This window comes from Rhodnius prolixus, unplaced genomic scaffold (genome assembly GCF_049639745.1).
Source record: "Rhodnius prolixus isolate KJV_2025 unplaced genomic scaffold, Rpr scaffold_7, whole genome shotgun sequence".
Taxonomy (NCBI): Eukaryota; Metazoa; Arthropoda; class Insecta; order Hemiptera; family Reduviidae; genus Rhodnius; species Rhodnius prolixus.
In genome coordinates this window covers 22,773,683-22,787,729 of record NW_027411582.1, presented here as the reverse complement: position 1 = coordinate 22,787,729, position 14,047 = coordinate 22,773,683, and the positions used below count along the sequence as shown (strand labels likewise).

General features: G+C 33.5%; 1 protein-coding gene and 1 long non-coding RNA gene across 3 annotated transcripts in view; one reads left to right on the top strand and one right to left on the bottom strand.

Annotated features, from left to right (window-relative positions):
• Nucleotides 1–1,534, bottom strand: part of if (integrin subunit alpha inflated) — a 356,189-nt gene extending 354,655 nt beyond the window's left edge. For both annotated transcript variants that reach the window (XM_074114504.1, XM_074114505.1), the window contains exon 1: nucleotides 1,221–1,534. In XM_074114504.1, the coding sequence (XP_073970605.1) occupies nucleotides 1,221–1,378 (158 nt within the window). In that variant the 5' untranslated portion in view covers nucleotides 1,379–1,534. The remainder of the gene's footprint in view (nucleotides 1–1,220) is intronic.
• A 52-nt stretch (nucleotides 1,535–1,586) lies between these two features.
• On the top strand, nucleotides 1,587–12,424 carry LOC141447216 (uncharacterized). The gene is made up of 3 exons (XR_012454213.1): nucleotides 1,587–1,944; nucleotides 8,383–9,296; nucleotides 9,980–12,424. It is a non-coding gene; the product is annotated as an uncharacterized lncRNA (long non-coding RNA).
• The last annotated feature ends 1,623 nt before the right edge of the window (nucleotides 12,425–14,047 follow it).

Here is a 14,047-nt window from a genome sequence, read left to right as displayed (position 1 = left end):
ATTTAAAAAAAAAAAATTGGGTAATGTATATATTAAAATTTAGGAAAAACTCTTGGAAGAATTTCGAGAAAAAAAAAATTTAAGAAAATAGAAAAAATTATTGATTAAATTGGGTACTTCAGAAAGTGGGAATTTCTGGAAAACTGAAAACAAATTTAGCAAAAAAAATTTAATAATACTTTAGATAAATAAAACACAGAATCCTGCATAATAATTTACAGAGAAGTCTTATCAATCTTTCGCATTCAAAGAATTGCTTCCCTTAGTCAAAAATTATTAGAACAAGTACAAAAACCAAAAAGTTATTTAAAACAAAATGCGGCGAGATAAATGCAAATAGAGTCTATAAACCAACAATTCGAAAACCCAAATAGTGGATAACTTTATATAAAGGCTCACTTTAAATGTAGCATTTAAAAATAAAAATAATTAAAAATTGGCTAAAAACACAAAAATCTGTTCAGAGACATTAATCCGTATTAATATATAATAAACGGAACATTATTAATAAGGCAGAAAAAATTACACGTAAATGTTAATGTGAAATGATAAAAGAATATTAGTTCTACCACTTAAATTTAGGGAAAGGTCCTTAAATAAGAGTTGAAGAATCCGTAACGTACTGAGTTGAGTCGTTTTCGAAAAAAAAAAAACTCAAAAAACTGATCTATATCTAAGTTGCACTTTCGATAATCTGGTTTTTCTTCAAAATCTATATTTTTTTTATGGTGAGACCAATATTACCACCTAAACCAAATTTTAAATAATGAACTTCCTTCTATTTTTTTCGGATTTTTATGCTGACCACACAATCCACATTTTTGGACTCAAAACGGGATATTTTCGATAAAATCTCGAAATACGATACTTTCTATTACAATAAGGGAAATTTAAGCAAAGAAAACCATCATCTGTCATGATACACGATTAACATACTGGCAATTTATTGTTCTATAAAAGCGACAACTAATAATTCCAAGGTCTTTAAATTAAAACTAAAAAGAGATGATTTTTATTGAATACGTAGAATATAATGGATTGCCAATAATTTTTTCGTTTAAACTCAGCGTATTTTGCAAGTACATACTACCTATTCAGCAAAATATTTAATAGAATGAGGTTAATTTTATATTTTTTTAAACCATAGTAATTTTGTTTTAAACCACAGTAATTTTGTTTTAAACCACAGTAATTTTGTTTTAAAAAAAAGAAGTACTTACACTCTTCGTTGTCCACTTTTATGTAGCGCAATACTGAATCCAAACATAGAACCTTTATCACCTCGATATTTTCGATGTGTTATCGAATCCAAATTGAAGGTACTTATAGTGGATAATAAACCACTAATAATTAGTATTAATAAATAATAGGAATACATTATCACTATACAAAAAAAAAAATTATATGTAAAATAATTAAATAAAAAAAATCTAACTATTGCCGGCGATAATATCGATGCACACTGAAACACCGGCACATGTTATCACTATGATAGTAAACAAGCAACTGGCAGCACTGTTTGTTGATACTGTGCAGCTCGTATAACAGAATAGAATGCCTGCGTGAATATAACCTTCCCTCTCGTAAAGTAGTGATCCCCCACTTCTCTACAGAAACAGTGTTATAATCCTGGATATCGTGCAACTCCTTTTTGGAATCGTCGGTGGTTAATATACGATCTAGTATTCTCCTCTTTTTTTTTCCGCCTTTAAGGCGTGTCAACGTATGAAGTTATTGTGCCTGGTGCTTTTTTTTTTTACAGTGCAATTGCAGTTTCCGTATTCAGAGTTACACTAGTTGCAGACAACATTGTGAGCTGTAAAAAGAATTGGTAGCTGCATTGTGAGAATTGGTAGCTGGATTCGAACTTAGGATTTTCACCTGGGAATCAAGTACCTTCTCTATTATTAACAGGAATTATCAACTATAATAAAATTTAATAAGGTAAGAACTTTTCAAAATTAGCTGACTTCATAAGCTGACATAAAAATCTTGTCATGAACACCCATGCGACTACCGAAGTCTAGGAGCCATTGGCGTTTCAAGTCGACATAGGTTGCGTTCCATTAAGCGTTCACAATGATCACGCTCACGACCGCGGTTTTGCCCGTTCCACTTGCTTGCGAGCGTTACAATGGAAAACTCAAGTGGAATGGACTGTGGGGCGTTTTAACCATTTATGTAAACATTACAAATGGCGACCTCGAAAATAAGTCAGAAGGTTGAAGAGGTTGTTTTTTAATTTTAACACCGTTTATAAGCAGTTATAATAAACTTTATTAAATAAAATTTACGTTTAAATAAAATTAAAATGTCTTTTGTGGCAACAGTTGGATATTTATTAATGCAACGTAATAATGCTTTAGAAAGTTCTTCATCTAGTTCCGACGAAGAGTGGAATGCAATTTTACAAAATCGCAATGGTAAAAAGCGAAAACTTAGACCACGTATTATTAACTATCAAAGTGTAATTGGGTCGTTATTCAGTGATTTAATATGTAAAGGGATAAGTAATTTTTCATTTTATTATTTTTTTTAGACTTTCGAGAAACACATTCAATTATTTACGTGAGATAATACTTTCATGACATGATATAATTTTTTCGATCGCCATCTTTGCTTTTAAAAATTGCGCCAAATTTCTGAACGCCCACTTCGACCCAGCTCTTAAGGTGGAGCGTTGTGAGCTTCGCGTGAGCGAAAATTATGACGTCATTAGTGACGTTTTCGTCACGACCGCGGTCGTCATGAGGAACGGCTGAAGGTATATTTTGATAGTTGTGAGCGCTTAATGGAACGCACCCCTAAGATTTTATAAAATATTCGGGACAAAGTAATGCACAGAAGATATCTCCAAAATTGAATATGGTTAATAAATACCAGATTTTGAAAATATCGAATTGCGGTTTCCGGTTTCTTTCATAACTTTTTATATTCTTTAAAACTGTGTATATGAAAATGGGGGTCAACTGCGAACCCTCACTTTTGGTCGGGCGTCTGCCGCGTATGCGGACAGGAATCTAAAATCAAGAACCATATTCTGAAACTAGAGGTGACGGGCAACAAATGTTTCCTCTACCATTGTTTGCTCAGATCTACCGTTTCAGCATGAAATGCATTTGAGCATGCAGTATTTTAAAGCAAAATATGGTGGAAAAGAAACATTTAAAAAACACACATGCATACACTGGCTAATTTCAAGAAACCACAAAAACGCAGGGGCGGCTTAACCTATAGTGCAGGGTGTGCAATGCACACGGGCGCCGCCGTCTCAGGGGGTGCCGCGGCGCTCCCTGAGGCAGCTAAGAGCATCGTCTTGGACCATCATGGTACAACAATGATATGACAGAAGCGGCCAGCCAGCGCGGTGGCGGCAGTTATCAAACGCGATAACTTAGTTAATAGTTATAGCCGCTGGGGGGGGGGGAGTCAGGCCTAGGGGCGCCAGGGTTTCATTGCACACGGGCGCTACACGAGCTAGAGCCGCCCCTGCAAAAACGTTTAAATATTTTTGGTTAAAACATAATATCGAATATTTTATACGATTGCATTACTTCCACTTAGTAATCAAGCGACAATAACTCGCTTTAGAACCACCGACGTAAGTATAATTTAATATGGCAGACATTTTTCAACTTAAAATCATTTCCTGTTGAGAAGGGCCAAGTATCGTATAAACAGAGGTGATTTCCGTTCAAGATGGAGATGGCTTGTAAATTACCACAAAAGATGAGCGGGTTCCTAATGTAACAAGAAGCCCAGTAGTGAGTTGCAGCTGCTGTTCTTCCTAAGAGGAGATAGGAATTTGCTAACTAGTTTGAAAAAATTCGCTTGTAAATAGCATAATTTAAAAAAATTAACGTTTATTTATAATCGCATAATGTTTTTCGTTCGACATAAATAAAACTAAAAAAGGGAAGTCGCAGTCTAATTTCCTTTTTAGATTATTACTAGAGTGTTAGAACCCAGATGACCCAATGCTAACATCTGTCAAAGTAAACAGACTGTTCTACACGCACGTACCATCTTTTAGAAAGAGCAGTTCTCCTCTGTTTGAGGGAACTAGCCTTGGTAATTTAAGCATTATAACTTCGCCAGCTGTGTCCTTCTATTTGTAACACAGCAAACCCGAATAGTTTTGTAACTCACAACACAGCAATATGGACTTAAAATTGTTTCTGCACACTATTCTGGATTTAGTTTTTCAAATTAAATAAAAAAAAAATATATATTTGAAAAAATGCATTTTAAGATCATCGTAGAAATTATTTAATCAACTCCACAGTCGACAGTAATGATTAGAACAACTTTAACTTAGAACGGACGAAATTTCTGGGCAAAAGAAACACAATAGAATAAAAATAGTATTTTTAGTTTGTAGATATTTTCAATTTCGAGGTCGAAATAACATTTCTGGTAGTAATATTTCTTTTACGTCACATTATTAGAAAACTTGTACCAAAATACCTGGGCTATGATTTTTCTTCAAAATTTTACTCACATTTTAATTGGAGAAAAGTTCAAATAAACGTTTTATATCTCCAAGATTATGATAAGCACGCAAAGAAAATTTTGTTGAAGCCGTTTTATATCTCCAAGATTGTGTGATAAGCGCGCAAAGAGAATTTTGTTGAAGCCGTTTTATATCTCCAAGATTGTGTGATAAGCACGCAAAGAGAATTTTGTTGAAGCCGTTTTATATCTCCAAGATTGTGTGATAAGCGCGCAAAGAGAATTTTGTTGAAGCCGTTTTATATCTCCAAGATTGTGTGATAAGCACGCAAAGAGAATTTTGTTGAAGCCGTTTTATATCTCCAAGATTGTGTGATAAGCGCGCAAAGAGAATTTTGTTGAAGCCGTTTTATATCTCCAAGATTGTGTGATAAGCACGCAAAGAGAATTTTGTTGAAACCATTTTATATCTCCAAGATTGTGTGATAAGCGCGCAAAGAGAATTTTGTTGAAGCCGTTTTATATCTCCAAGATTGTGTGATAAGCGCGCAAAGAGAATTTTGTTGAAGCCGTTTTATATCTCCAAGATTGTGTGATAAGCGCGCAAAGAGAATTTTGTTGAAGCCGTTTTATATCTCCAAGATTGTGTGATAAGCGCGCAAAGAGAATTTTGTTGAAGCCGTTTTATATCTCCAAGATTGTGTGATAAGCACGCAAAGAGAATTTTGTTGAAGCCGTTTTGTATCTCCAAGATTGTGTGATAAGCACGCAAAGAGAATTGTTGAAGGCATTTCTTAAAAAAAAATTCAATTTAAAAGTGAACTAGGTATACAGGGTGAACCAGTAAGTAATGTCCATAGGCCTACTGTGTGTAGTACATCTAAAGTAGAGTTCAATGACGTGTTGGCCAACTTCATATTTTCCTAACATTTTCTCAAATATTTCAGAGAGATCAGATGTAAATGTTTAAAGTGCAATTAGTAACCTTTGACTTCCTTATTTTAAGGCAGCCTACTTTAAAAATTGACTACTGGTCCATCTAAAAGAGTTTTCAATGAATTAAACGACCTGATAACTAACACTGTTGAGTGCTCGTGAACACGTTTTCTGGTAAAACAAACGTAATTTCTCATACGAAGATAAAAGGAATCCTGGAAAATGATATACCGTTAGAAAGCCCATTAGACAAGGAAACTTTTACTAAAAAGTGCCAGCACCTAGGTCTGATAATGATCACAAAGGGGCCTAATGAGTTTTCTTAAAAATTTCGATTACTTTTATTTTTCCAGTATCCAGGAGGAAGATTGAGGCTGTTTGGAGAATAACTTATGCTTCGAAATGGTGTCAATTTTTAGAAAATTTATCTGTCTTTCTAACCGTGTCATCAGAAACGAATTCGGACTAAAACTTTCTGAGTAATAACATTTTTATTGCAAAAAAAAGTAATGTTTTTAGGGGAAAAAAAAATTAAGTGACGCCACTCAAGAACAGAGGAAAATATGAAGTTGGCCAATACGTCATTGAACTCCACTTTTTTTAATATTATCCTAAGCTCAAATACACACATTAACACCAATTTTGTAAAAAAAAAATTTTACTAAATGAAATAAAGTAAAAAAAAAATATTTTATAATAATCGCTAAATATTTTACAATTTTGGTTTAATTGAATCCAAAAAAAGCAGCTGTAGGCAAAAAGATGTGGAAGAGCGTAGGCAGTCAGGCAGTCTTAATTGTGTAGGTGCAGCTGATCACCTTGCTGCAAACATTGACTTAAATGGTCACATGATCTGTGCAGTTTGACTGGGTATTTGTTTACTTCCACAACTGTATGTACTGAGAAGAGAGGCTCACAATAGAAGACACACATCCATTTTGTGGAAATTACGGTTAAGTTTAATCATTTCATTTAATGATTCATCTTATTATTTTTAGATTCTTATTATCATTGTAAATTAGCTCATGTGACCTTTATTTTCTATTCTAAATTAGTTTATTTCTATCACTGCCATTGCCGTGGAACCTATCGGCTCTAGGGAATCGTATAACCTCATGGCTCATGCAGTATTCTTAGACCACAACTCTACCCACTTGTACTGTCTGACTTCTTCTTACCTTTGCACACATTCATTTACTCAGGTTTCTACCTACATTATGAGCCAATCTTGTACAAATTAACTCTCATCTTTTTGCAAAAGCCTTCTTGATTAAAAGTTTATCAAATTAAATGGAAAAATATTGAAAGAAAGAAGAAAGAAAATAAATCTATTATCCCCTAAGATAATAGAAAAATAAAACTATTGTCCCCTAAGAATAAAAACATGTACAGTTGGAGACCCTATTGGTTTGGCCTGTATTTTAGATATTTATAAACAAAAAATAGGCGAATATTTACAAAAATAAGTATTAAAATTAAGGAAATAAATGCATTCAATTATTATTTCGGAGGAAGCTGAGTAGAAAGGATTGAAATAGTAGTAGCATGGCGGACAGATGATGGTAAGGAGTTCCAGAGAGAGAGGTAGCGCGTATTAGGAAGGATTTGTCAAAGGATGAAGTACGGCGTGAGGGAATATAGAGATCAGAGGAACGAGATCCAGTATTACGAGAATAGATCGAGGGATTTGAACTTGAAGAGTTGGTAAATATAAGATGGCCTTTGAGATTGGATAACTTGGAAAAGGAATGAAGCCACAAAATACTGGCGCCAGTAGAGAGGGAAAAAGCCACTTCAACTCATCGTAGCAGTGGCGAAATGCGAGTGTCTCTGGGGAATGCTGAAAATAAATCGTCTGAAGCCGTTCATGGAGGCGCTTAAGCTTTCGATTCAATATCACCAGAAAGACCTGCCATACCACTAAGCAACCATATAGTCAAAATGGAGGAAAAAAACTATTACGTAAAAACTACTATTTACATACTTTTATTGCAAATAGACATTGTTCAGAGAAAAAATAAAAGGTTTGAACCACTAACACGATGTTCTCTTAATAATTCTCTAGAGTATGGAAGAAATCGCCTATAACTTCATTAAATCTATCAAGTGAAATATAGTAGTATTTCTGAGGCGCCACGGTAGCCGAGCGGGTTAAGAGGCGAGACCTGTAAAGTTAAAGTTAATATGCATTGTGGTAGTGGGTTCGATTCCCGGTCTCTAAGCCTTGGATTTTATTTAATGGTTAATAAAAGAAATTTACAGTAAAGTATGGGTTTGCTAGTCGCCTCTGTCCACAGTCACCTAATTGGTAATTGGACGTAAAGACTGCCTGAAAAAATAGGCAATTACTTTACTTTAGTAGTATTCAGCAATTATCTCCAAATTTGGGATTATAATTACTCATGCAATCCTTACTAAAATTCAATAGTTATCAAGTTAATACATTCTAGTAAATCCCAATTACTTCTCTCCTCCAAAAGTTCCCTCACTCAAATTCCCCCGTAAAAATATTTCATATAAATTGTTATTAACAGATAAGTATAGTGCTTGTAATTGCGTCAAGTTTTAAGAACATCGCGTGTTAGCTGTCTACCTTAAAAAGTTTATCTAGACCTAAAGTCAACTTTGAACTTAATGCGGTTTTCTTTTTTCATTTATGCTGATCAAACTTGTAAAAAAAAAAACACTTTTGACGGACTCAGTGGACATCAAAAAACGTAAAAAATCGAAATACAAAATTTGACCGAATATTCCCTCCCCACCTCAAAAAAGAATCTTCCTTCTAATTAATACTTGTAGTAAGTAGCAAACTGCAAAGACCTTGGCAAAAAATAAATTAGCATTTTTTTAGTAAATAAGCATTTAAATTATAAATTAAATAATTCAGTGTTAAAAGTTAATGCTGAAAGCTGCATATGTAAAAACTTTATTTATGCAAACTTATAGACATGTTTATTCTTCTTTACTTAAAAAAATAAATAAATATTATTTCAGGTTTACTATAAACAATAGAACCAGCTGCCGTCTACCAGACATTACACAACGCTGTTAAAGGCAACTTTATGGGCAAAATGTGTGACCTAAACCAGAAGGAGAAAATACAATAAAAACGACAAAAACTATGTACAACAATTTTTTGCTTTTTTTTTTGGTTAAAGATAGAAAAAGAAAAAGAAGCTACCTTCTTGTATTTGTAAAATATAACCTGTAGGGTAAGACCTGTACTTAAATCTTTTATTTTAAATACTTGGGTTGTAAATTTAGAAACAGTACCCAGTTTCATATTTTGCCCAATAATATGTCAATGTTTTCAAATTATATGAACTTTCATAATAAAAATATTAAAATTGGAGTGTTTCATTATCTTAACATTAAATCTAAAGCTCTGCAATGTCTTTGTTTTAATTTTAGAACTAATTCACTTTACAATTGTATATTAACCATTATTGAAATCATTTGTTTATATGTACCTCAAAATGTACACTTACTTGAAATCTCAAAATAGAAAATCAGCTCAATTACAATTTGCACACAAAAATAAGGTGTAATTTCTAATTATTTAACTGTAGTATTGAACTCGTATTTCAAAGCCTTTAGTAATAAATAATTAATTTTCTACTTCACTTATCGCATATGTTAGCTTAAAGACATAAATCTTGAAAAATATCTTGTGACATTTTGTTGTAAATTTTGCCTGGTAAACATAAAAGGCTCTAGTACCAAACATATGTGACTATAGTAGTTCTTTATTAAGTGGACAGAGTGCAACATATGGTGGAAATTGTAACCTCTTTCAAAAATTACCAAGGCAGTTTACCAGTCATTTCAGTTATTATGGAATAAGTTAACAGCATTTTTTAAAAATATAAATCATTTACAATAATAAAACTTGGGTTATTGCAGTAAATGTAAGTTATTATTTTATATAGATACGTTCAGGCTGATTTTTGGATTTGAAAGTCTCTTACCAAAGTAGCTTATTAGTTTAACCAAGATTTCTTTTAAAACGAAATTGTTGCTACAATACATATTATGTACAATTTATATGTATTATAAATAACAAAACAATAACTTTAAAGTTTACCCAATCAATTATAATACACATTTTTAATGTTACCACTCCCCAAAAAGTTCTAGGTGATTAGAAAAAACTAAGATAAACATCTCAAAAGTTCCATTCTTGTGGAACCAACACCATTCATGGCCAACATCATACTGGCTTTACTCATCACACGCCCATTTTTTTTTTGTATTGCATAATTAGTACTGTATTTTTAAATAGTAGACGGCTCTTTTGTTCCTAGCATAAATGTTCACAGTTGTTAAAGTAATTAAAAGTTGATGTTTACATGTTAAAAAAAATAAAACAAAAATAAAAAACAAAAAGCATCCGCTGTATTGATGTTTATACAATGCTGTCGCTGGTTCAGGACCAGTAGCTTGTTTTTTCTTTTATGCTGAAAGAATGTTTACGTTTTGTTAAAAGCAGTTTAATAGTTTTGAAATTAGTGTCATTAGTAAAAACTTACTGAAACATTCTGAATGGTTTACTGATAAGTTTTTTGAAATGTTTGTTTTTGGAATGTTCAAGGAACAAAGGTAATGTTGAGGTCAAGATGGATGATTAGATTACTATAAACAAGAAAATAATCTACAAAGAAGGAGAATGTGGGATCGCTAAAAACTCAAGTTCTTGCACCTAGTTTTGTTGTACGATAAGTGTTATCTGTAAATTACTCGAATTATTTAGAAGCCAGCTTAAGTGTTGATGGTTGATGGTACCCTGGGCAAAGTAAGGGTGCACAGTAAATGTAAATAGGCTGTATAAGGCTGGAAACATAGTGGAGCGGCGATGATAGCTGCTTCATATCAAAGAGAGCGACGAGCAGCGAGCAAAGAGTCGCATGCACATAGTGACGAGTTTAGTCGCGTTCTCCTTTTGACAAAACAAGATGGAGAAACTATTTTTATATGAAAATTCTTCGTTGAAACTTTGGTATTTGCAGCAGCTTAATAGTAGGAGCTGCAGTGTACATGACATAAATAAGTTTAGAAATGAACTTGGTGAATTTCATCACTTGTACCAACTTCGGGAGCATCCTGGCAAGTTTCATGCGTATTTTCGAATGTCTTATCAACATTTGATTATATACTAGCCCAGTGTAACCCCATTAATCAAAATCAAATTTTATTGCTTTTGAATAATACAACTCACAACAAAAGTTAGGCACAATATAGAAAAATTAACTAAATACAAATCTGTGTAACCCCATTAATCCTAGCAGTTACTTTAAGATAAGAAAATCAAAATAAATAAAAATAAAATAGAAATATATTGCAGATAAAAAGAAATTAGTCAATTAAAAAAACACAATAATTTTATTAAATCACTACACCATGATTTGTCGTAAATTAATGTTGTACATCTGAAAAACTGGAGTTGTAGGACGCTACAGAAGAAGGATTGGGAGAATTCGTCCTGATCAGAAGTAGTAGGACGTGAAAATGTAATTTAATTTTGCCTAGTATTTAGATGAAAGTTAGCATTAAGGGATTGAGAACCAAATTAAATGTAGCAAAAATTACCTGAATTCTCCATTAACTTCTAATTGTTAATTAATTTAAACTATTAATTATTAAAAACTATTGTAGCTTCACAAATACTATGGCCCCACAGAGGTTTCTTTAAACAAACTAAACCAATAATGTATCAATATCCATAACCTTTGAAAAATAACCTTTACAAATTGAACGCGATGAGAGCGAAGAAATCAAACATGTCATAACGCTTCGCTCTACTCTCTATAGATAGCGTTGCTCTATCTTCGCTTTCTCGCCACTATGCGCGGTCCCATATGTTTACTTGTGTTTGATTTCGCCGCTTTGCTCTTCGCTATCATCGCCGCTTTGCCCGCCGCTCCACTATGTTTCCAGCCTAAAAGGAGGGCTAAGCACAGACTAGTGGCAACCTAATCTAGCTTGGATAGGTAATCGGGAAGTGCCATGAATTATTTTTGAATTATTCTAAAATAATAAATATCCTTAACCCTTCAGCCGGGTCATATTGACCCGACTCATACTTTCAAGCCTTCTATTTTAATATCTATAAGGGCTGGGCTCGCGACATTTTTATTTATCTCTTTGTGACGTATTTGATTGAGATGGCATAGGATTTTTCCCCGCTGCCTGCTGTACGGGCTCGAACCAGCCATTTTGACCCGAGGTGACGGCTTGTGTCATTCATTTCTTAGTGTTTTGACCCGAGATGATTCCTTGAGTAACATTTTTCTTCCCCAATAAAACTGTTTCCGAAGCAAGTAATTCTTTAATTTTATACAATAAAAGGAATTTTGTTTATTGTTATTGCTATTAATAATATTGTACGAGTATCAAAATGGCCTTGCAGCCGAGGGGAGTTTAGCTAATGTCCGTGGAGATTGTTCTGGGAGTTTAGTGACCGAAGTCTATCGCGGTCCACCACTGTGTAAAAGCTAAGGGAGCGACCCCAGTGGGAGTGGGGGTAGGATTTAATGCGTATATCACATATAAAAATAATGCTCAACGTAAAAATATAAATTTCAAAATGGACCGATGCACCTTCCTTAAAAGTTTGGGGCATCAATTATTGCGAAACATCATTATCAGAAGGTCGCTGAGCACCGTGATCTCACAGGATTTGGAGGTGAGGATCAATATTTATCTGCAAGAAGAAGGTGCAACAATTCTTCCGATTGCAACAAATGGAGAAGACATTCCTAACCCTAAAAAACGAAGAAGCTGCCACATATGCCCTAGTACAAGGGACAATAAATATCCTACTTTTTGCAGAAACTGTAAAAATAATTGTAATTAATTAACTGTTTTAATTTTAATTGTAAACTGTAAATATTTTCTCTGTTTTACATTACATGCTAAGCAGTACCTCATTTAGAAATTACATCTTTATGTTATTGATTTTATGTTTAATTTGTATTTCTGTTTTATTAAAGTATAAATAAATGTTTTGTCTTCGATTTCTATTCCCTATAACATGATATTAGTTAGTTTTTCCTTTTTATTTAATAGTTTTTAATGCTGGGTCAATATGACCCGAGGTGACGGATTATAGCACTTCCACATAAGGTGACGGCTCGAGGGTTAAGGATGGAGATAAAATGGTTTTGAGAATAGAAATAATAAAGGGATTTGCCAAGTAGTTAACGTACTGGAATACTACGCAGAGATCCTGGGTTTGAGCATCCAGCAACCACCAGGTCTTTGATTTATTTCTTCTTAGCAACTTCTTACAGCTCACTTACCGGTGATATCTGCAATGAGAAAATACTATCCAGAGACCTGCAGGGTACGACATAAGCTCCGAGTGCCAATAATCTCAGAAGTGGATGCGCCTTAAATTTAACAAAAAATAATAAATAAAAACAGAAGTTACAAAACTAAATTCAAACAAGCAAAAATTGCGACAGTATCTCATCTTTTTTTTTTATTATAATAAAACTCATTCAACATCTGATAAAAAGATTCCGCACATTTTAAATTTAAAAAGACATATACAAGCAAAAGACATCTTGTTTTATTATTTTATAAAAACTTAATTGCAAAATTTGTCATCAATTTCTTAGGTGATAATTTAATAACAGAAGTCACCAGTTTAGGTTATAAAACACATTCTATTTTTATAGTATGAAAAAGAAAATAAACAAAATATCATTAACATAAATAAGAATTAGAATGTTGAAGATTGGAAAAAAAGTAGAAATAAAAAAGAAAAAATTTAAAAACTAATTCCAGTGAACTCATAATATGATTTTCGTTTTCTAGTTTTTCAACAAATATTGTTTTATTGTGTTAGAAAAATATTAAATAAATAATAATAAGAAATCATAAAGAGAAAAATTGGGATTTGCAAAAAAGTAAATGAAGATTTTGACACCCGTAACACTATTTATTTATACTTAAATACGTCTTATGTCACAGTAGCTAATACAATGTGAACCTACGAGGGTCGTTTGAAAAGTCCGTGCAAAGTCAGAGAGATAGCACTACTGGCGCGTATCGAGGTTATGTTTAGTTAGTAGCATCTCTTGGAAGAACACACACCAAGTTTCAGCCAGATCGGTCTATTTTTTTGTGTTTGGCATTCGTTTGAATCGAGGAAGTCGAGTGATTTTCAAAAAATGGACGAAAAAGAAGTTCGTGTGTTGATTAAACACTACTTTATGTAAGGCAAAACGCCTCAGGAGACTAAAGAGAAGCTTGATAAACATTATGGTGACTCTGCACCTTCGATTAGAACAGTTTATAAGTGGTTTCAAAATTTTCAGAGTGGCCATATGGGCACAAGTGACGCTGAACGTTCTGGACGCCCTGTTGAGGTTACTACTCCAGAAATCATTGATAAAATCCATGATATGGTGATGGATGACAGAAGAGTGAAGGTGCGTGAGATTGCTACTGCTGTGGGCATCTCGAATGAACGGGTACATAATATTTTGCATCAACATTTGGACATGACAAAGCTATCCGCAAGATGGGTGCCGCGATTGCTCACGCTTGACCAAAAACGAAATCGTGTGAAGTGTTGCAAGGACGGTTTGCAGCTGTTCCAGAAGAATCCGCAAAACTTTAAGCGTCGTTTCGTCACTGCGGATGAAACATGGAT